General features: G+C 35.8%; 3 protein-coding genes across 5 annotated transcripts; all 3 read right to left on the reverse strand.

The window, feature by feature from the left end:
* Positions 1-901: 901 nt before the first annotated feature.
* On the reverse strand, positions 902-6,870 carry LOC106757519 (protein STRUBBELIG-RECEPTOR FAMILY 2). Of its 2 annotated transcripts, none has more exons than XM_022779043.1 (15): positions 6,028-6,870; positions 5,529-5,655; positions 5,366-5,437; positions 5,213-5,278; positions 4,584-4,655; positions 4,420-4,491; positions 4,233-4,298; positions 4,094-4,159; positions 3,302-3,987; positions 2,792-2,940; positions 2,418-2,683; positions 2,155-2,302; positions 1,623-1,762; positions 1,356-1,512; positions 902-1,276 (listed from the first exon to the last, which is right to left on the reverse strand). In XM_022779043.1, exons 1-15 carry the CDS (start codon positions 6,116-6,118, stop codon positions 1,157-1,159), a joined length of 2,298 nt encoding a protein of 765 aa, XP_022634764.1. In that variant the 5' UTR covers positions 6,119-6,870; the 3' UTR covers positions 902-1,156. The 2 variants fall into 2 exon arrangements, with proteins under 2 accessions (XP_022634764.1, XP_022634763.1); XM_022779042.1 differs by having other exon boundaries at positions 2,792-3,063; positions 6,028-6,869.
* Positions 6,871-7,309: 439 nt separating this feature from the next.
* On the reverse strand, positions 7,310-11,847 carry LOC106756741 (outer envelope pore protein 16-3, chloroplastic/mitochondrial). 2 transcript variants are annotated; one of them, XM_014639295.2, is made up of 4 exons: positions 11,691-11,783; positions 11,535-11,583; positions 10,755-11,103; positions 7,310-7,700 (listed from the first exon to the last, which is right to left on the reverse strand). In XM_014639295.2, exons 3-4 carry the CDS (start codon positions 11,086-11,088, stop codon positions 7,552-7,554), a joined length of 483 nt encoding a protein of 160 aa, XP_014494781.1. In that variant the 5' UTR covers positions 11,089-11,103; positions 11,535-11,583; positions 11,691-11,783; the 3' UTR covers positions 7,310-7,551. The 2 variants fall into 2 exon arrangements, with proteins under 2 accessions (XP_014494781.1, XP_014494782.1); XM_014639296.2 differs by lacking the exon at positions 11,535-11,583 and having other exon boundaries at positions 11,691-11,847.
* Positions 11,848-16,151: 4,304 nt separating this feature from the next.
* LOC106757849 (squamosa promoter-binding-like protein 9) lies at positions 16,152-20,577 on the reverse strand. The gene is made up of 3 exons (XM_014640680.2): positions 19,541-20,577; positions 17,227-17,366; positions 16,152-17,092 (listed from the first exon to the last, which is right to left on the reverse strand). The coding sequence occupies exons 1-3, from the start codon at positions 19,915-19,917 to the stop codon at positions 16,500-16,502; spliced, it is 1,110 nt and encodes a 369-aa protein (XP_014496166.1). The 5' UTR covers positions 19,918-20,577; the 3' UTR covers positions 16,152-16,499.
* Positions 20,578-21,052: the final 475 nt, after the last annotated feature.

A 21,052-nucleotide genomic window follows, 5' to 3' on the forward strand; every position in this document is an offset into this window, starting at 1 on the left:
TTTTATATACTCAACCATGTATAAACAGGCAAGTCTTATTGTTTGGTTTTGTATCATCGAATTAGTATATATTACTTCTAACATATGTTTTCAATTTAATTAGAGTTTGAATAACACAAATATGTTAAGTGGAAAAGTCATATCAAAACAACATCATTCATTTAAATATGACTATTAGATCATGTGTTAGATGAAACCATCATTTGAACCACCATAAGAAAAAAATAGAAAAAAGTAACACCTTTTACATGTTATGAATTTAATATAATTACATAACAAAGTTGTGTCATTTTTTTGGACATTCAAGAATCTATCACCTATATCACATAAGGTAATAGATCAAATAAGAAAGTGGATAATGTTTCTCCTCTAACAATGGAGTTAGGTTTACTTTAAAACCATCTAAGAACAATTTTTAGATTACAAAATATCTATTTTGTATCACAAAAGTTTTATTTTTAATATATATTCAACCTTGTGATTTTTTTTTTCAGGTATTGGTTGATTGTCAATGTTTATAAAGTTTTTTTAAAACGACAACTATTTATGTCTAACATATGTAAATTTATATTGATTAGTACAATATCAATTGATTTATGTCTGTTACAATCTCAACAAATGTAAATAGTTGTTATTTTTAAAATTGAAGAACAAATTTATGTCCATCTACTAAAGATATACATAAGTTTACGTCTGAACATATATAACATATGTAAATTTATGTTCGCTTTTACCTTCAATGTCCATTTACATTTGTAATAATATTAGACATTTTTCAAACGTAAAAAGTAAAAGATAACAAACGAAAAAAACTTTTTTTATATTGTTAACATAAAAAAATGACATATTTGTAGTTATTATTTTTTTCTTTTTCTGTTTTTATTTTAAGATTTAGCAGGGTGATGCCTTTTATGGTATGCCAAGCAACGTGAAAAAACTGGGTGAGTTTACAGTTTCGACGTGCGACTCAAGCTAATTCATGTAGGCAGTCCGTACAAACGGAGCGATAATATGTTGATCAGATTTACAAGAGAAAAATGCTACAATAGAAATCAACCTAAGATTTCTAGCCCGTTAATGTCACCCAGTTGGAATTGAAAGTATGCCGCAAGAGAAATCACACTCACATGCTGATGGTGGTTGAGTGGAAAGACGTCTAAACTGGATCGAGTTCAGTACCATCTGCTACATCGCTCTTTTCAATGTCGAACATTTGGTATAAAGATTCAAGAGACTCCATAACTTCACTCATTGCAGGACGGAGTTGCCTTGCAGGCTGCCATGCAAGAACCAAAATGGCAAATATGCAACGTTGAGTGAATTCAAATTTAGCTTGAAAATTAAGTTGTTAATACCTGTATACAGAGGGAGATGATATCAGCATAACGAGAAAGAGCCTTGGACGAAAATGTTCTTTTCATGCGGGGATCCACCAACTGTTCCAAACTCGCTCTATAAGGAAGCATGGGCGGAGCCCATTTCACCAGATATTGCTCATCCACCGGCCTGGCTCTGTTAAAACAAAAATGGAAAAAGGGTCCACTATTCAATTAAACTGCCTATGTGCTGGGTGAGTGGGCGGAAGAAGTAGAACACAGCTAGATATAGAAAACAAAACGTACCTATCAAAAGGTTTCTTTCCTGTTAACAGTTCCAGCAGCAACACCCCGAAGGCAAAAACGTCTCTCTTTCTGCTGCCGGTTCCTTGTTGGCCATGATCAGGCGCATGGTAGCCCATCTCTTCAATATCAATCTCATTAGCCTGTTTCCAATATTCACCAATGGGCATACTTAGGAAGATTGAGATTGCTAACAAACTTCTGATTCACTTGCAATAGCTGCTTTAGAAAGTTTAAGTTGTTTTTAGCTTTACTATAACTTGTAAAAATACCATCATTATTCCTCAAAAAATTATAGTAACAGTGGAACAAGAATAAGAGCGCGTTTTCTTATTATCAAACATTTGCTGTTCGTTTGGTTTTGATTTTGAAACATAATGTATTTTGTGATAACTTAAAACCAACCAATAGATAAAGCAGCTATAAGGTGTGAGCGTCAGAATTAGCAAATGTAACTATCATCCATCAGTGAGTTATGAACTGCTGCTGAATTTTAGGAATAACTCCAGCAACTAGAACCTTAGCAATGACTAACCGGTTTTTCAACTTGACTGATAGTCAGTGTTCGCAAAATAACCAAGCTACAGTCACAAACTCGAGGCATCAAATTTTCATCCAGTAGAACATTGGCAGCCTTCAAATTGCCGTGGGCCACGGGACGGCAGAACGCTGAGTGCAAATAGCTGGAAACATTTGCGTCAGGTTTAAGAGTTGAGACACATAAAGGCCAGAGACCCAATACCAAGACACTACTCTCACAATAACGAGTAATAAATTTGGCTGGCACATGGAACTTACTCTAGAGCCTGAGCAACACCTAGAGCAATCCGGAGACGGTGAACCCATGACACAGGTTCGCATGCCTCGCTGTGAAGGGCATCGTTTAGAGTGACATTTCCAACATAATCGTAAACAAGTAGACCCTTTCCTTTATCCAAACAGTAACCTTTGAGTGCTACGATGTTGGGGTGCTTCAGTCGGGAAACCGTGCAAATGACATCCAAGAGCTTTTCCTCTTCTTTCAAAGACATTTGCGCGATGTTTATCTCCTTCACGGCCAAAATCTTCAACCAAAACAAAAGGTAAAAGCATGTTATACAGTTTGAAAGCAGCAATTTGAAACCCGAACGTGATAAAAAAATTAGTATCCAAAATAAAGATTAAGATTGTACTTTGTCATCCGGAAATTTAGCTCTATAAACAGGGCCAAGAGATCCCTCTCCTAGGATGTTGGCTTCACTGAAGCAATTAGTAGCTAACTCAAGCTCTGCTACCGTGTAAATTTTCGTTCTTCCAGAGTATCTGTCACTTTTAGAAAAACCTTTTCTGAATGTTTCCTCGGTATTGTTATGGTTCATGGAAAGTAATCTCACAGGACCCAACAAGGATGCAGAATTAAAGAGGGGAATGCTTGGGCTCTCCTCGAGTGCGGTAGAAGATACCCCTATCACCCAAGGGCGGGAAATAAGCATGATTAACGATACAAACGAATTCACAGAAATACTAAGTGGAATGGTATACTAACCCTGAGAGGAATTTGTTACATACTAGAAATGAATTTTCAATAAGATCAAGATTTTATTGTATTATTTGTTCTATATTTTCTTTGATCACCTCAGTTTGCAACCATGACAGATGGCATATAAAGTACCTCACGGCCTATGTATTTCGGTATGAATTACCTATGGTAGCACTGGTCGGATGAGAAGGAAATGAGCCATGGCTGCTTTCTGAGCTCTTCAAGTTCGGGCTCTCTAGACGAAGTTTATTCAAAAGGATTGCAACAAAGAGAGCCACCCCTGTGGCCATTAGTGTTCCTCCACCAATCATAAATGCTATTCCTCCTGGACCTACATTATTTTTCTTGTGCTTGATTACTTTGACAGGAGCCTCATTTACCCTCGGATGAGCTTCATTTACTCCAGGAGGAGCCTCGCTTACTCCAGGAGGAGCCTCGCTTACTCCGGAAGGAGCCTCATTTACCTTCGGATGAGCCTCATGTACTCTGGGAGGAGCCTCATGTACTCTGGGATGAACCTCATTTACCTTGGGATGATCACCATTTACTCTAGGACGAGCCTCACGTAATCCGGGAGAAGCCTCATTTACCTTGGGATGAGCCTCATTTACATTGGGATGAGCATCATGTACTCTGGGAGGAGCCTCTCTTACTCTGGTATGAGTCTCATTTACCCTGGGATGAGTCTCATTTACTCTGGGAGGAGCCTCACTGGGACGAGAATAATTCTGGGTGACATTTGCCTGAGTCGTGGGTGGGATACTAGTGTTCTGCTCAATTGACATGGTATCTGGCGGAAAAGTCCAAGGAGGAGAGTTATCGGCCACATGGAATTTATTGTCTCCAATCCTAAGTGAAGGTATAGAGTTGATTATTCAATGTTTTGCGTTCATTATTTCAATTTGATGCAAGAAACTAGAGGTGGTGAACCACACTTGAAATAGTTTTCACTGACCATAAATTCAGTATGGATTGAAAATGCTGCGGAAGAATGCCACTAAACAGATTATCTTGAATGTTCCTGGCAATATAGGCAAATGAGCAAGTAATAGAACGGAAGATATACATTGGGAAAATGTGAATGATAACCCTACAAATCTGTTAGAGGAAGTTCAGCCAAGTAGGTGACTGATCCAGTGAATCTGTTATTCTGCAGGAACCTGCATATAAGAACCATTCTATAGATAAAAAAGCAGACCCTAATAAAGTATAGTTATGCCTTTCAGTATATGATGAAACAAAAATCAAATTTAGAAAAATAAATAAGGAAAGGTTTCGTACAATCTGGCAAGGTTTCTTAAGGAACCAAATGAATATGGTAGATCTCCTGAGAAATTATTGTATGAAAGGTCCCTGAAAAAAGAAAATCCTTTACGAGTCCATAAAATGATATTTGAACAAAAAAGAATGTAATCGTTAGTAAAGCTGACTATTTGAAGACGTACATTTCTTTGAGATTATTTAAAGCACTAAATACATCACCAATTGGTCCATGTAGTAAATTGTGGCTTAAATTCCTGAAAGACAAGATACAATAACAATGATTTCAGTCATTAGTAAAGCTGGATCACTTTACCATGCTTAAGAGAAGAGAAATTGTGAAGAATAAACTTTAATTAATGTTTAAGCATATTTACTTGTATTACCATCTCTATCAAATCAACAATAATATAGCAAGTAAACCAGTATAATTGTTCACAGTTTAGTTCTAATTTTTTTTTTTTTGTATGATTCAGCAGGTAAATCGTTCAAACCCATTTCGTGTCTGATCACCAGTAACATGAAAAAAGGGTTTAGATAGTTTAAAAACAGAATCAAACATAATTTTCCTCAGGAGTAAATTTCAAACGTGGTAACTTTCTGACGAACGAAATTCCATTTTACTCCAATGTAGCTCAGATGACATAGATTTTTACCACTGGGATATTTGGTTCAAATGGTTAAAATAGTGGAAGCTTTATTTTCTTTCCAAAATACAGAATCATAAGGACAACTCTGCTACATATATACTGGCATGCTTATCACAAGCATAGAATTAATTTTGCAGGAACAAGGTGAAGAGAAGCTGACTTACATATATGTGATATTGGGGGGTAAACCGAATGGAATTTCGCCCTCTATGTTATTTGAACTGACATCACTAAAGAAACAAAATCTGGGAATAAACAAATAGCAGATTTGACGATAAAATATCTTGATAAGAGCCTAATACCGTACAAACACTCACAGTTGCTTCAAGTTAGGTAGATTATATAGCAGACTTCCAATGTACCCTGTGAGGTTTAATCCTTGAAGTTTTCTGCATTTAGAGAAACAGAATTACAGATAGTTATTAGTGACATTGACTATGAATAAAATAGAAAATATAATCAGTGGACTTTGTGCACTACAGCTGTATAACTGATGGTCCAGAACAAGCAATTCCTGTCCAAGACTCTCCACAAGGATCGCTACCATTCCATCCGTTGAGCACAGGTGGGTAGTTAAAGGTCCTGTATAGATCCTGCAGAGCTGACACTATTTATCCAAAAAAAAGTACGACAAATATATAGTTTAGAGAATGAGAAGGAAGATAGTCCACCGTCAAACATTATGATAACATTTAATAATGATAGTAGTAGCAGTAATAATAATAATAATACCTGAATATATAAGTGTAGAGGATGAAACTAGGTTTTAGAATTTATTAAGGATAGCCAGAATTACAAATCTAGAATATCAAACTGAATTCAGTGACAATAAAACCAAGAAGTCTTAAACATAGTCTAAAAATTTTGGTTGCAACCAAACGCTTAGTACGATTGTAACGAATAAATGTTTCAAATATGCTTCCAAGAAAAAAAAAATTGGACAAAAAAAGGAGTGAACAAAGTTATTTATCTGAGTTACCTTCGCTTGGATGCGTGAACGCCAAGATCTGAGAAATCAAAATTGAGAATACAAAGAGATTAAGATGCACAGAGAGAAAGTGGCGAATCATTTTCCTGAGAATCGGAAAACACAAGACACAGAAATATCAACAATGTGTTTTATTTGCGTTTTCTCGTTCTTTCTAAGTTCCCAAACATTCATACAATTTGTTTCTGGTTAATGGAACTCGGAACAGAACTTAATGGAAGAGAAGATTTTGAGGGAAAAACAGAAGAAAAGAAAAAAAGAATCAAGATTGCATGAAACTATAGTGACAGTGTCACAGTGAGAATGGTGTCTTCAACTGTTTCTGTGCGCAGGGTTAGTTTCTGTTGTGATGGGGTCCACGTAGCTTAGTCCGTTATATTGGTTTTGGCGCGAAAGGAATTATTGGGCCTGCTTGCCTGACAAAGTTCACTGGGCTTTGAGGGGGAACTGGACCTGTGTCTAAATTATTGAGGGTATTGCTTCTTGCAACCCCACAATTATTAAGTACATTTACATGTTTTAACAAATGACGTACCGCAACTCACCAAAGCATCACGACACCCAACAACCAACGTCACTCCACAATTATCTATATTCAACGTTTTTAATTGGATGGAGTGAAAAGACCATGAAGCTGAAACATAGAGACAGTTTTGAGATTCACAATACTCAACATTTTCAGTAGATAAAAAAAATCTTTGGACACGTTTCAGTAAAAAACACAAGTGTTTACATCATCTCGTCCGTAGTTATACTTAAATAAAGTACAAAATGAACATTCTTAAAATATAACAATTTCTTTTTTGTACAAAATAGGTATTACGAGAAAACATCACCTATTAATAAAGTATTACAAAATATTTTACCTCTTAACACATTAAAAATATCTTTATTAAATACAAATTCCAGAATATACCATATTTATTCAAATATTTCATAATATATCATTTCTTTCATATTATCCACCATGTATCAAAATTTCGTTTCAAACCAATACTAAAAAATAAGTTCAATTTGATTTTAAGAATAATTTTGTCAAAGATTACAAAAACATAATACATTATTCCTACTACAAGTTTTGCAGTTACGTTGAATATATTATTTATACATGTTTTATAATTGCTTTTCATGTTATTAACGTTATAGAAATATGGCATTTTCTTACAAAACAAGTGTTTTCGAAGAACTTGTATCCTCTGCTCATAAAGTTTTTTAAAATCCCTCTTAGGTAACACATTTAAAACACAACTCTTCAACAACAAATTCCAAAATATCATCTCCGAATGTCATATTGTATTGAGAATCTCAAAATTATCTTCAAGGAAGAATCTCAAAATAGAACATTTATTGGAATTCAACCAGTTCAGCATCAGCAACTTACGTAAAGAAACAATATGGAAAAAACTGCGAAGTATGAAATTCCAACTCAACAAACAGAGGGGTCTACAAAAGAGTGATCCACTCTTTCCTATTAATTTCAAACGTCTTCGGTCATAAAAGTGCATAAATTAATAATTATTCATCACCACTGGTTCTTTTCTTTGTTGTGTAAGCGGCATACTCTTTCCCCTCGTCATGTTTTAATGTTTGACCACCGAAATCAATATATGCAGATGTGAATGCTAATGCCGATCCAGCAGAGAGTGCAGTTTTGATGCTCCTTCCTACAATAGAAGGAACACAACATGAAACTTGCAACGCAAACAGAAGATTCCGGGTGACTTAATTAGACTACAACATCGCTAATCCTGGTTTCGCAATTAATATAAGATTCAGAAAGGTAACATAAAATACTTCTTAAGAAAGTTAAAAAGGAAGGCCGAACTGTTAAACAACGACTTCATGACGAGAAATCATATTAAGTTAGACCGTTATAGCTGACAACAAGCAAATGTCCATAAGGATACAAATCATGGGCTCTTCCATGCACAAAAATTCCAGGATCAACTAATAATGAAGTGTATAGGCAAGGAAATGGAGAGACTCAAGTTTGCCGTATAAGCCAACAGTGATATGACATGAGACTAACATAAGTATGCTTGGGTCTTGGGATGGAGGGTTTTGAAATGAAAGGTAACGGAAGATAAATCATTTATCTCAAGAAAATGTTTTATAATATACGAAACTTTTAGACTGAAAGAAATAAAATAGTAAATTCTCACAAAACCTTCACCAATTATTCTTTATCCGATTTTATACACTACAAAACTTTATTGATTCCAAAATACCACCATCCTTTTCTTTCTCTACAAAAACCTTCAGAACAATGGAACCACTAATCCAAGACAAGTAATAAATAAGTCAGAACTTGAAGTAAAGGATTTCCGCAATATATTTTAAGACCAATATCAGCCTAATATATCATACTTTCAGTTTGCAGCAATTGAATGGAGCGGCGACCAACAAAACAATGTGTAGTAGCCAGAACCATCAATCACTTCACTAACATTTCCTAGTAAAAATTTCAGGCACATGTTTAGCTAAATAACTCATACAAGTGAGCGAAATACATTCATAAACTAACACAAAATGGTGCGGCTTTACAGTAATGACAGAAGAAACCAGTAGCACAGTATAAAGAAAGACATATATAAACACAAAAAGCAGCAGAATTAGCATCCATTAATGCATACTAATAGTATAAATAAAAATAAAATGAGTTTCTTCATAAGCTAAAATTAACTCATGCACAAGATGAAAAATAAAAATTTTAGTCATATGTGAGAACTTTTACAAAATAGCTTATGCATATGCTAAATTTGACTTTTGGATAAACTAATTTTTTCTCCTGGAAACTCTTGTGGAGAAGTTAGTCCAAACAAACTCAAAGCACGGCTTAAAACATATATCAGGAAAAGAAATTAACCACAAAAATTAACATTTCTCAACAATTCTAAACAACAATCCATGAGACACAACACATCTTGAAATAGGCACTTCCGTGTGACAGAACTGGTTCTAACGCAGTGCAGACAGACGTGGAAGTGGTGTTGGACACAGCCCCTGAAACCAGACGCAGCCCAGTAATTGGGGCACGCCAGTTACAAAGTCCAGTCACTGGACCTGCCAATGAAGACAGCCTGAAACCAGATGCAGTCCAGTCACTGGACATGCCAGTGACAACAAAATCCAGTCACTGGACATGCTAATAAAGACAGGCCCAATTACCAGACACACCAACAATAACAGACCCAATCTCCGTCAGGAAGAAACCCTCATTTGGGTTTTGATTTTAAAATAAAAAAAAAATAAAGATAAATGTTCTCTTTTCTTTTCCCTTACCTTCACAAGCAACCAGAATAATTCTAAGAATGAACCAAGAAGTGTCAAACAGTATGGCACATAAGAGAAGAAATGTGTAGCAGTGGCCAAGACTCTGGCGGCTACTATCAGTTGCAACCAAAGAATACTACAACTGCCTTATGTGCAACGCACCATTCCTCGCCGGCGAGTAGTCAGTAATTCCCCTCAGACAAATAATGATTTTGTCCCCTTTTCTCCCGACTCATGCAACTATCTATTTTTTTCTCGTTCTACTGCTACTCAAGTTCAATTATTTTATTCTACTTCTTTGCTTGCCATATATAACTGACTTTTCACTGCTTCTCCTTAGTTTTACGACTTTTCTTTTACTATTATAAAGGAGTTATTATGCTGTGACCCCGTGTCTACATTTTTTTATATTTTGCAGTGTCTTGTGCCCCAATCCATGCTACATATGGGATTGGCTACACAATATATACCACATGATGCAAAAATGTTCGATCATACGTTATATCTATAGACACATTATTTACCTCCAGTCCTTAATTTCTTCACCTGCAGCTTTTCTTGGTTTACCTCGGCCTCTAGCCACTAGATTACCCTCCATCAGATCTACTCTCCTTAACACCACCTAAGGAAACATTCTATCATCTTTTCTACAGTAGGTGCTGCTAGCTCAAGCTTTTGTCTGGTGCATTCATTCTTAATTCTATCTTGTCCACTAATCTATTGCAAAATGTTCAACTTCATAACACTGAGCGTATTCATTTGTCAGTTTTTTCCTGCCTAGCATTCAGTTCCTAATATAACATGCGGGTAGAACAAAAAGTTAGCATCAACAAAATATAACATGGGTCATGGCATAGAAACTCTCCTAGATCCAACAGAAATCCATTTTAGGCTCTCTAAACACATCATGCTACAACCAGTCAACGAACAATGCACATTGAATGAAAGCCAAAAACTTGTAGCTTCTTTTTTGGAACAAAAAAAGTGCCCAATATAAGGATTCTTCAGTGACAGTGAAAAGCACAGAGCAACAAAAGACCAAGCTTTCAGTGACAAACTAAAATGACACAAGAACAACAAAAGGGTTAAAGAAGAAAGGGTTGGCCATAGATAACCTTTCCATACACATAGAAACACACATAAAACCACTCAGATAGATTAATTCTCGAAAGCCAAAGAAGCCAAAGAAGACCACATCATAGATTGGCTTCCTAAGCCAGACATCAGAAGTGCAAAAAGCCATCTAGCACAATGACATAACCATGTCAAAAAGCCAAAAAAACACATTGTTCAAATATACTAATTTCAGAGTGAAATGGATCAAGTCATTCTGCGTGATTCCAAAATCAATAACAAATCCATAGGTCAATAACAAACATTTTAGAATCCAGATATTAAATATATAAATTCTCAAAGATAAATATTTATTAAGGAAAATGGGCTACCTTTGTAACCCAGAATAGTTGCACCCGCAACAAATCCGCCAACAGCTCCATTGACTAGATCCCTCTTCATCCTATAGTTCTGCAACAACTGCTCTACACCTATGTAGACTCCTCCTATGGCAGCAAAGGTCAAACCATAGTTGCCCATCATCTTGAAAGTCCTAATCAGCCCCGGAAGGGCAACACTTCTCTCAACACGAGGGACATCATACCAGGTGGCAACCACAGTACCCCAGATAGTGCCAGCAACCAAACCAGTTGTTGCACCCTTGATAGTTTTCATGAATGGCGTATCTTCATCCTCCAAGTACCTACGTTCTGCTGCGTCCACCATGATTTTCTCTACACACTATCAAAAAAATTTACACTACTCATTAATCATGTCAAAAGATAAACACAGCATTTCATACTACGACCAATTACCACTAAACAGAAGAGGAAAGACAGTTTTAATCTCTCCTAACAAGAACATTTTGAAGGAAACCTAATCCAAATAAACGAGATTAAGTTTCCAAGTATCATATGCTTTCAGAATACACACACACAGAATATATGTCACTGACCATTTTTCCATTGATAAGAAAACAGAATTACAAGAAAGAGTGGTGTAATCAACCACCAGCAGAAATACGCCGAACCAATTCTACGGGAAGACAGGTGATAACCGATCCAAGAAAAAGGATTCCAAACCCGAAAATAACATTGGAAACATCGGCAACAGAGAAAGATGCAAATAATTATTAACAATCATAAAAAATGAGTACGAAGAATCACACATACATTCAGATCGAGGACGTGCGCTACTTAGAAAGGAAATCCGATTGAAACCCTAAACAGATGTGTGAAGAAGGTATGAATGGAGTAAGAGAAGAGAAATTGGGGCACAGATGCGATATTGATGAAGAGAAAAAGAAGGGGTTAGCAGTGAGAAGTTACCTCCGAGAAATTGAGAAGTGAGAAGATGGGTACTCGTCACTGTAAACTGGGAACACCCTCCACTGCAATATTACATCAGGATTTTCTTCATCATATTTTCAATTTCTTTTTATTTGCTTTAATTTTTGTGCAGCACTTTATTATTTTAAAATATAATCAAGTTACATTGTCGATCTCTATAAAAATGCTTGGTCATCCAAGCAAAATCTTGCAAATGAAAATTAAATTATTATAAAAAATAAAGTTTAATGGTCATTAATAAAATTACTTTAAATTTAATAATCCGTGGAAAAAAAAATATAAGTTTAGAACTATTTTTTTTTAGTTAGCTCTTGAACTTGTTTTTTTTTTTAATTAGGTAATTTTGTCTAATTTTCTTCACAAAAATTAACGGAATACAATAATCAGAAATGCAACATGGATTGGTGCTTCTAAAGTTTTCTTTACTTCAAATTTATGAGAACAAATATATAAATATATAGTTTGGAGAATGAGAAGAAAGATACTACTCAAAGTCCACTGGGCTTTAACGGTAAACTGGACCTATGTCTAAATAATTTACTGTTATTGCATCCTGCACCCCTATATTTTTCAACTGCACTATAACAATATTAGAAAAAGACTCTAACATCTTTCATGACTACACCACCATTGTCACCACTTCCACCACCACCACTCTACCACAGCTGAAGAGAAAGAAAAAGATAAAAAATACAAAAAAAAAAAAACTCATTTTAAAAATATTTTTTTAACATATTTCACATATTCCAGAAAATTTTGTCTGAAACACGCTTATGTACGGGTATTCTGAATTTTTTTTTTCCAAAATGTATTTTATGAGTTCTGGAAAGTTATCTTGGAAAATCTTATTTTTAAACATTTATTCCAACACACCTTTCATATGTTCTGAAAATTTTATTTCGGAAATATTGTTTTAAAATTTTCGGGAAGCTGATTCTGGGAAGTTTCCAGAACATATAATCAGAAATCACTTTTTCAGAGTAAAAATAATCGTTTCAATAGTTTGTTGGGGTGAACGGAGAATCTGATGGGGTGCAGGAAGTAAAAGTCATAATTTAGTAATGAAAGAAAAAAATGGAATAAAGTTGACAACAGAACATTAACATAGGATTAGGATGTACCGCTACCACCAAAGCATCCGACACCCAACAACCAACAACCAACGTCACCACGTGCTACCTCCACTTCACCCGGTTCAACGTAAACTATATAGAGAATATGAAATTCTCAAAATACGAAAAGGCCATTTATCATGTCTTCAATCATCACTATTCTTAATTCTCATAAATGTAAAATATTCACTTTAAAAAATCATAAGCGCTCCTATTTGGGTATTTACAAACAATTTATATAATACTCTACACAGAGTAACGAACAGAACGCATAAAGAAAAGAAAGACAAAACTATTACAACTATATTCAAGGAAAAAATATATCTATTAATATCTCTTTAATTTGGGTGATGATTAAAGACCTAACTTGGTAATATGATTGTCAAGATATATGTGATGAAGAGGTTTGGTGAAAATGTCATCAAGTTGAATAGCAAAAGAAACAGGTAGAATGCATATTAAACTTTGTTGAATTTTCTCTCAGGTTAACATGATTTCAATGTATTTCAGCATTCATGAAACATAGGATTATGAGTTAGATACATAGTCAATTGGTTGTCACACTAAACAATGGTAGAATATAAGGAAACATGAAGGTCATGTAAAAGATAATGTAGCCATTAGATTTCACAAGGCTGACCAAAGTTTTAATTCAACTTTAAAGGAAGAACAAGAAATGGTAGTTTGCTTTTTTGATTTTCAAGAGATCAAGGAATAGACAAGAAAAGCTATGAACTTAGCTATAGAGCGTCAGATATTCAAGCAACAAGCCCTATCAAAATCAGTAAGAATAATAATGATTTTTTATTGTTGTTGTCTTCTCTTCATGTGATATTCTTTGTATAGGTTTTTTAAAAAAATGTTACTCAGAATATTGACTTTCATATAAGTGTATAACCTTTTGGTATGAGATCAGGTGCTATGTTACTTTAAAAGGAGATATTGTGTTGTTGTACCGATAAGTTAGACAAAAGGCATCGAGGAACTATTTACATAATGTCTTCCTATCTCCTAACATTCTTCTCAACCAATGCATAACTTTTGAATAAACCTATCTTTTACGATCTACATAGATAAAGAAAAAATGACACAATAGAAAAGAAATTATTATTCGTACATGTATTTAAACGTTAAACATTCATTAGCTAAACGTTTAGCTTGATAAGTGTACTATAGCGTTTGTGCAAAGTCAATTTAGAGTAACATTATGCATTTAGAATGTTTACACATGTATAGCATTTAATGTGTTATCCTAGATAGTTTCCAGAATAACAAATAAAATGTTATGTCATTGTCTACTGACTTGTTAAGGCCATAAAGAGATTTGCGCAACTTGCAAACTTTAGAGGAATCAACAAGAAGTAAACTAAGAGGGGGAACCGTGTAAACCTCCTCATGAAGCTTTCCATGAAAGCATTATTCATATCAAGTTTTTCGAGCCCTTTAATGGTTGCAATGGTGAGAACAATTTTAACTATAGTGATCTTAGCAACGGGTGAGAAGGTGTTAAAAGAATCTACACCTTCTAATTATGTGTAGCCCTTAGCTACCAAAGGGGTCTTATACTGTTCACCAGTGTCATCATCATGATATTTAACCTTGAAGACCCATTTATATCTAATAGGTGTCTTACCTCTGGGAATATCAACAAGAGACCAATAGGTTTCCTTTTGCCGCCAAGCATGTAACTCAACATTCATAGCCTTTTGCCAACAATCCAATTTCGAGGCTTGGGTAAAAGATGTAGGTTCAAAAATAGAAGTAACAGAAAAACAATTTTTTTTATAAGAGATATTGCAATGGTTATGATCAAGAACAAAAGGTAAAGGATAAGCACAAGAACATGTAGAAGAATTCTTGAAACAACTAGAAGCAACCACAAATTTGCAATGAAAATCGGCCAAATAAGAGGGTTTGCGCCTAATGCAAGTAGAGTTGCGAAAGAGGTTGAGATGGATAGAGGGATGTGCGAAGAATCTGATCAAGGGCTATAGCAGAAGTAATGTCTACAAAAGGAGGACAAGGATATTAGGTGAAGGCTTAGTAGATGAAATATCGGATATTAAAAGGAGGTGAGAAGGAACATTGGTAGGAGAAATAGAGAGATAAATGGAAACACATTCTCATAAAGAATTACATTTCTAGAAAAGGAAAATTTAATGAGATTCAAGATCATATAGACATATCCTTTTATACCTTCCCTATATCCTAAAAAATGGTTTTGCGTGTTCTAAGTTGAAATTTGATTTTATGAGATTGAAGAGTACTAGCAAAAGCTAAATAATCAAAAACCTTTAAATGAGTCATGTCAGAAGGTTGAACATATACAACAATGCATAAGGACACCAAAATGCCAAAATGATTGAGGCAAATGAGCTTGGTAAAACAAGGCTCGTGCAACATTTAAAATGTGTTTATGCTTGTTGTTGAAATGTAATATCTTAATTATTATTAATATTTATGTAAGGATTTTTATTTTTAAGATTTTGTTAGGAGCTTCCAACCCTTTTACTTTTCAGAACTACTGTCATCTATAAATGCAGTAGTAAGTTGTATCAGATTTACTAAGTGCAATAAAACTTTTTATTTTCTCTCAATTATTCAAATCTTATGTTCAACAATACCATTTTGTTATGCCTCAATACATGTTCATCGATGAATTATTCCTTTAGAAGAGAAAAATTATTTAATAGAAACTTTATTATTCCATTATCACTGCAAAAACATTTAAAGTATGCATTGAATTGATTTTCAATCAAGGAAATAAAATGTGTGAAACACAAGAAGATGTAATGACACACTTACAGTGAGGAACAGGACGAAAACTATCAATTTCTTCCCAAATGGTGTGCAACTTGGTGTAAAGTTCAGTAAAGGAAAGTGGACCTGAGTGCAATTTGTAGAGTTCTTGTAAATCAGTGACTCGAAAAATATCTCTCTGATAGAAGCGGCGGTGATAAAGATCTTGCCACATATTAGAAGAGGTTTCGATCCGGATAGTAGATTTAATAATCGACTCATGATAGAACCATTGTATTGCATCAATTCCAAGGATCACAATACACCTTAGGTTGAATTCGAATTTTCAATTTTATCTTTGGTGAACGGAGCATTATTGTGTTTCAGCGGGTGTCTATTCTAGCCGATTAGCAGCAGAACACAAGGAAAATAAAGTAAGATGACACAGAACGCAGTTTACAAATTGACTTCAACGGAAAATCAAACATGAAACTTAGTTTTACTTTTGAAATGAACGCTGGGACCTTCCAGTTGAAAATCACATGCCTTGTTATCTAAGTCATTCAACTCAACACACTGCAAAACATTCTCAGGTGACCAATGTATGCAACACTGTTCAAAATAGTCAAAAGATAATATCAAATAGCTTTGAGTAAGTAGCAAATAACAAAGAGATTGTCCTCCCAATCACAAATATTTCCAGAGGAGACAGCAATGGCAGATGATACCATACCTATGCTGCCAAAACAGTAACAAAACACACTCTCAGGTGATTCATTTGGAGCCTGAAAGTACCACAAAAGAAGCAAGGCCACCCACGCCTTGATTATCAGTTTAAACAAACCAAAACAAGCAAGGGATATCAGTCTGGTAAGTAACCAGGTAGGCACAGGTTTGTGCTATTTGTTATTACAAACCACAACAAAAAAAGGCGCATTTAAAGTGACCAATGAGCAGATTCATATTCCCTGGACTGTTCTAAATCCATATAATGCCTCCTGCCCTGTTGAGACAGATCTAATTCACCATGGAGCTGGCCATTCAGAGGCTGTGAAATATGACCCAGACCTAGATCAGGGACAACCTCAGGCGAACAGTTACCAGAATCAATGCCCTTGAAACACCACGAGGTATTTGGAAGTTCATGGAGTGATGCACCATGAGATGAAGCAGTAAGTTGTGTCATGGGTGTCCCGTTGAAATTTATCATATTATTCAACCCAAGACTTGGTGCTGTGTTTCTAGAACCCCATGTTTGACTTGACAGAAGAGAGAGAGCACAGCTCGAGTCAGTGACACCTGTGTAACTTTCCCCTGGAGGATGACCGGGACCGGCAAAGCTTGTCCCACCAACCGAACCCTGCAAGAAAATGTCAGCTGGTGTCTCTGAGTTGCCGTGCCAGCTAAGTGTGGAGGTTTGACTTCCAGGACCTAGCTCGGATGATCTAGGAGTTGGAAGTGAATTTCTCAGACTAAGCTTAGGATATGAAGCCAATTCCATCAGAAAGTTGCCCCCTCTGCCACTATTATCTGTCAAAAAAGGTGCCAAACATTAGAATGTGTTTTATATGTAATGCCAAGAATGGCACAAGCTGAAACTACACATCCTTCCCTATAGAAAATTTGAGAGGCGTGAAACTGATGTTTTACTGATAGTTTCTAACCAAAAGCAGATGAAGAAAGCCTGGCATAGCGAGAGGTTAAGAGAGAGCTGGGTGGGGGCTTTCTCCGACGTTCATTATGGCCAGCCAGTCGCCTGCGGCAACTTCTTTTTCCTTGATCAAACTCAGGAAGCTGGTGAAATCTGGGCAAGGCTATGAAACATGATATTAGTTTTTATAGCTATAACTTATAAATTATTCCAATTTAAGTCAAAGATAGATGAATAAGTGCATCCATGCTAACATGACAAGACTATTGTTTCCTAGCATGGCATGCTATCGTGTTGTCGCCACACGTATTGTTGCCACAAGACGCAATTTCTAATAGACTATACAGTCATCATTGAAAATAGTAAAGAGCACAAGCAATATAATATGTATAAACAATAGAAGAACGGTGTTTCTCCATTAGATGTAGCAATCACGTTCACATTTTGAAATGACGCACATCATGTGAGCATTTCTTGCACTGAATGAGATAGCATATTAGCAGAGTATAAGATGTTACTTGACACCTGCTTTACAAAAATAATCCTTGAAACATTGCTCAGATAACATCATGTGGTTCCATGATACAGAGAATTCAGCTTTAACATATTCGTAAAATAAAACTATGGAAAAGACCAATAACGCTCTTTCTCTTCTTTATTACCAAAGAGGAAACAGTAAGAGAAGTTAACAATCTTAAATATAGGGAATAAACCACAATATAGCAATAGCCCCATTTGAAATGCTTAAGTCAGTTTAGATGCTAGAAAAATCCATATTCAAAAATATATTTGCTTTATCGCTGATATTAACACGTATTTTATCTAAGCATATTTATAAGAGTATTGTTTTCACATTCTCTGATTATTCTCACTATGAAAAATAGCTTGCTTCTCCACTCGAAATTCTACAGATCAAAAGTATGACTTATGACCTAGAAAAGCCTCTTGAAACACTGAAGAACCGTGAGACCAAAAAAGATAAAAATTACACTTGGAGCATATACCCAAAGCTATCCCTGCTCCAAAAAATATACTGCAAAGGAAAACCAATTTCATTGACTAATGCGATGCAGCCAATGGATGGCAGAAATAACAAAAACAGTTTGCATAGCTAGAATCATAAAATATGATAGAAAGAAAATAGACAGGCACATAAGCGAGGCGTGTGGTTCGGATTTCACACTCATTCTCAATAAAGAGATGATAAGTCAAACTACAGAGAATTAGACAACCTATCAAGCTATACATGACTATCGGAGGCAATACATGAACAATTAGACAATTTATCAAGCTTAAGTCATATAAAATCTCATTATCTACTACCAAGACCCACTTTATGGATGGCCAGACAATGGAAGGTTGTGGTCACTCTCATAGTCCAATTAGCAGAAAACTATCATTATGATAATAATGCAAGCCTTAACCAACAACCCAACTTCACTAAGATCAAAAGGGATTGCTCTTGTAGCACAAATAACAAATTATAAAACACTTGATTCATAACGCTAAACTGAAATACCTGGATTAATCTTTTCACGGATACGGACCTATACAGTTTGCTCATGTTTGGTAATATATTATATTTGAGAAACAATAGGTTTTTTCAATGGTTCTCTCAGTAATCTATAAATAGAAAAAAATCATTATTCCCCCAAAACATGAAATCCAATCACTAAACAGTAATCACAAATTATAACAGCGCATGAATATAAAATAGAGGGCCCATACCCCAACCCCACAAGGCTAGAGGTAGAACAGCAGAGTAGTGTAGTGCATTGTGATTTTCAGACTACAAGTTGCACACCCACTTCAAACCTTTTCCGTACAAACCGAGTTATTATTTTTAATACCAAACACACCTGGGGTGCAAGAATCAATTCGCTGAAAAGGAAAACAATATTTCACACGCGTTATCAGACAGCCGTTCAGATAAGCACTTTAAAGCTAGGCTAGAGGAAAAAAGCAAAGTACACCGTGCACAATCAACCAAATCATAAGTGAACAAACATCTCCAGAACGGACACAAAGAATCACACCAAAACTTGATCAAAAGCAAAACCACGATTAAGGAACTAAACCAACAACACCAAATAAATAACAAGCCTATAATTGCAACGACAAAACAGGATAACATATCTCACCTACAAACCTACACCACAGCACCCGAAACCTTAGAATAACGGACAAATTTTTTAATCAAATAAACAACACCCTACCCTACTTTATCTTACCTCACCTATTATAGTAAAATATTAAAAGAGCACAAGAAGAAGAAAAGGAAAGAATTTTTGGTTTCAGGTAATAACAACAATGAAAGATGGGTTGACCTGCTACACTGTTGACAAAACCTTTGTTGAAGGCCGGCAACAATGACTGTAGGGGATTTAGAGTGCATGCCACAGACCTTGTGCCTAGAATAGTAAGCTTTAGCATCACTCAGATCTACCATACACCCTTCAACTTGACACCTTGGAGGCTGAGCTGGTTGAACAGACCCACCTCTTCCTTTCCTTGAAGAAGAGGAAGAGGAAGAGGAAGAAGAAGTAACACCACCACCACCACCACCAGCAGCAGCAGCAGCAGAAGTAAGAGAAGTGGCTGGAGTAGCCAGACCCACATCCTCAAAATAGATTTTTTGGCCGAATTTCAAACCGTTGAGGGACTCAGAAGAGGAGAGTTTGGTGGCAGCAGCGTCTGAACCCATTGTTGGTGATGAGAGGTGTGGTGGCAGGCTAAAGTGTATTGTTATTGATGTTATTATTCATTGTGGTCTGTTTGACAAGAATAAGAGAGAAGAGAGAGAGAAGGAGAGAGAGAGAGAGAGAGAGAGAGAGAGAGAGAGTGATAGGGGTTGGTTGTTGTGAAGTTGTGAATGAGAAAGTATTGTGTTTGATTCAAAGGAGTGGTAGTGGGAGAGTAAAGTGGAAGACAAAAGAGGAGGTGGAAGGGTAGGGGGGAAAAGGAGAGAGTTGACGCTGGGCCATAGTGGCAGTGGGCAGTGGCAGCGTGTGGTACACTGAGAAGAGAGAAGGAGTGAGTGTAGTCAGAGAACCAAACACACCCTTGTCTGTCCAAAACCAAAAATAATGGAGGTAAAGCGCCAGCTACGAGAGACAGATTGTACCCTCTTTTGTTTTTCTCCTTTTTCTTCCCTTCCCTTCTCAACTCAACAATTCAATTTCCCTCACTGCCTCCACATCCAAATCCAACGTTTCAAGTTTTAACCATTCCCGGCCCTAACAAGTGTAACTGTCGTTTTGTGCAACTTTTTCTGTCCCTGTCACATACTCGCTATGCTAGCTGGTTCTACATACGAAAGGGATGTATCCATCCACCCAAATTTTACAATAAAACAAACACATCTTTCTACCCATCCCTTCCTCAAATTCAAACACACATACCTTTACATTTACATATTAATTTCAGAATCAACATTTACATACATACCCATTACTTTCAGATTCAAACTACTACCAACAACAACAATAATAATAATAATAATTAACCCTGACCTCGCAGTTCTTACCATCTTCCCAGCTACACTAGCGTTTTCATAGAGGATCTCCTGCGTTTTCCTCGCCGTGGAGAGTCTTTCCCTTTCTCACCTATTTTCTCTAGCACAAGAAAGTAAAGAAAAATATCAAAATAGTAGTCTAACGTTTTGTATGGTTAAATGTCATTGAAAAAATTCATATCATTCAATGTTCTCTTACATTGTTTTGGAAGTACTGTACAATGCAAGTCAGCGTTAATGGGTTGTTTAAGTAACGCCAAAGCACCTCACTATAAAATAATATCAAACAGTTCCATTCCATATCCCACAAAATGTATATTTTAAA

Source organism: Vigna radiata, chromosome 3 (genome assembly GCF_000741045.1).
Source record: "Vigna radiata var. radiata cultivar VC1973A chromosome 3, Vradiata_ver6, whole genome shotgun sequence".
NCBI lineage: Eukaryota > Viridiplantae > Streptophyta > Magnoliopsida > Fabales > Fabaceae > Vigna > Vigna radiata.

Excerpts from the sequence above, each read along its gene's own strand:
- LOC106757519 (XM_022779042.1), bottom strand. The coding sequence starts at position 6,118 with ATGATTCGCCACTTTCTCTCTGTGCATCTTAATCTCTTTGTATTCTCA. Across the intron at positions 4,160-4,232 it reads GAACTTCCTCTAACAGATTT|GAACATTCAAGATAATCTGT; the intron begins GTAGGGTTATCA and ends CTATATTGCCAG. Across the intron at positions 1,277-1,355 it reads TCATCTCCCTCTGTATACAG|CCTGCAAGGCAACTCCGTCC; the intron begins GTATTAACAACT and ends CTTGCATGGCAG.
- LOC106756741 (XM_014639296.2), bottom strand. The coding sequence starts at position 11,088 with ATGGTGGACGCAGCAGAACGTAGGTACTTGGAGGATGAAGATACGCCA. Across the intron at positions 7,701-10,754 it reads AACTATTCTGGGTTACAAAG|GAAGGAGCATCAAAACTGCA; the intron begins GTAGCCCATTTT and ends CTTCTATTGTAG.
- LOC106757849 (XM_014640680.2), bottom strand. The coding sequence starts at position 19,917 with ATGGGTTCAGACGCTGCTGCCACCAAACTCTCCTCTTCTGAGTCCCTC. Across the intron at positions 17,367-19,540 it reads TTTTGTCAACAGTGTAGCAG|ATTTCACCAGCTTCCTGAGT; the intron begins GTCAACCCATCT and ends AGCCTTGCCCAG. Across the intron at positions 17,093-17,226 it reads GCTTTCTTCATCTGCTTTTG|ATAATAGTGGCAGAGGGGGC; the intron begins GTTAGAAACTAT and ends CTTTTTTGACAG.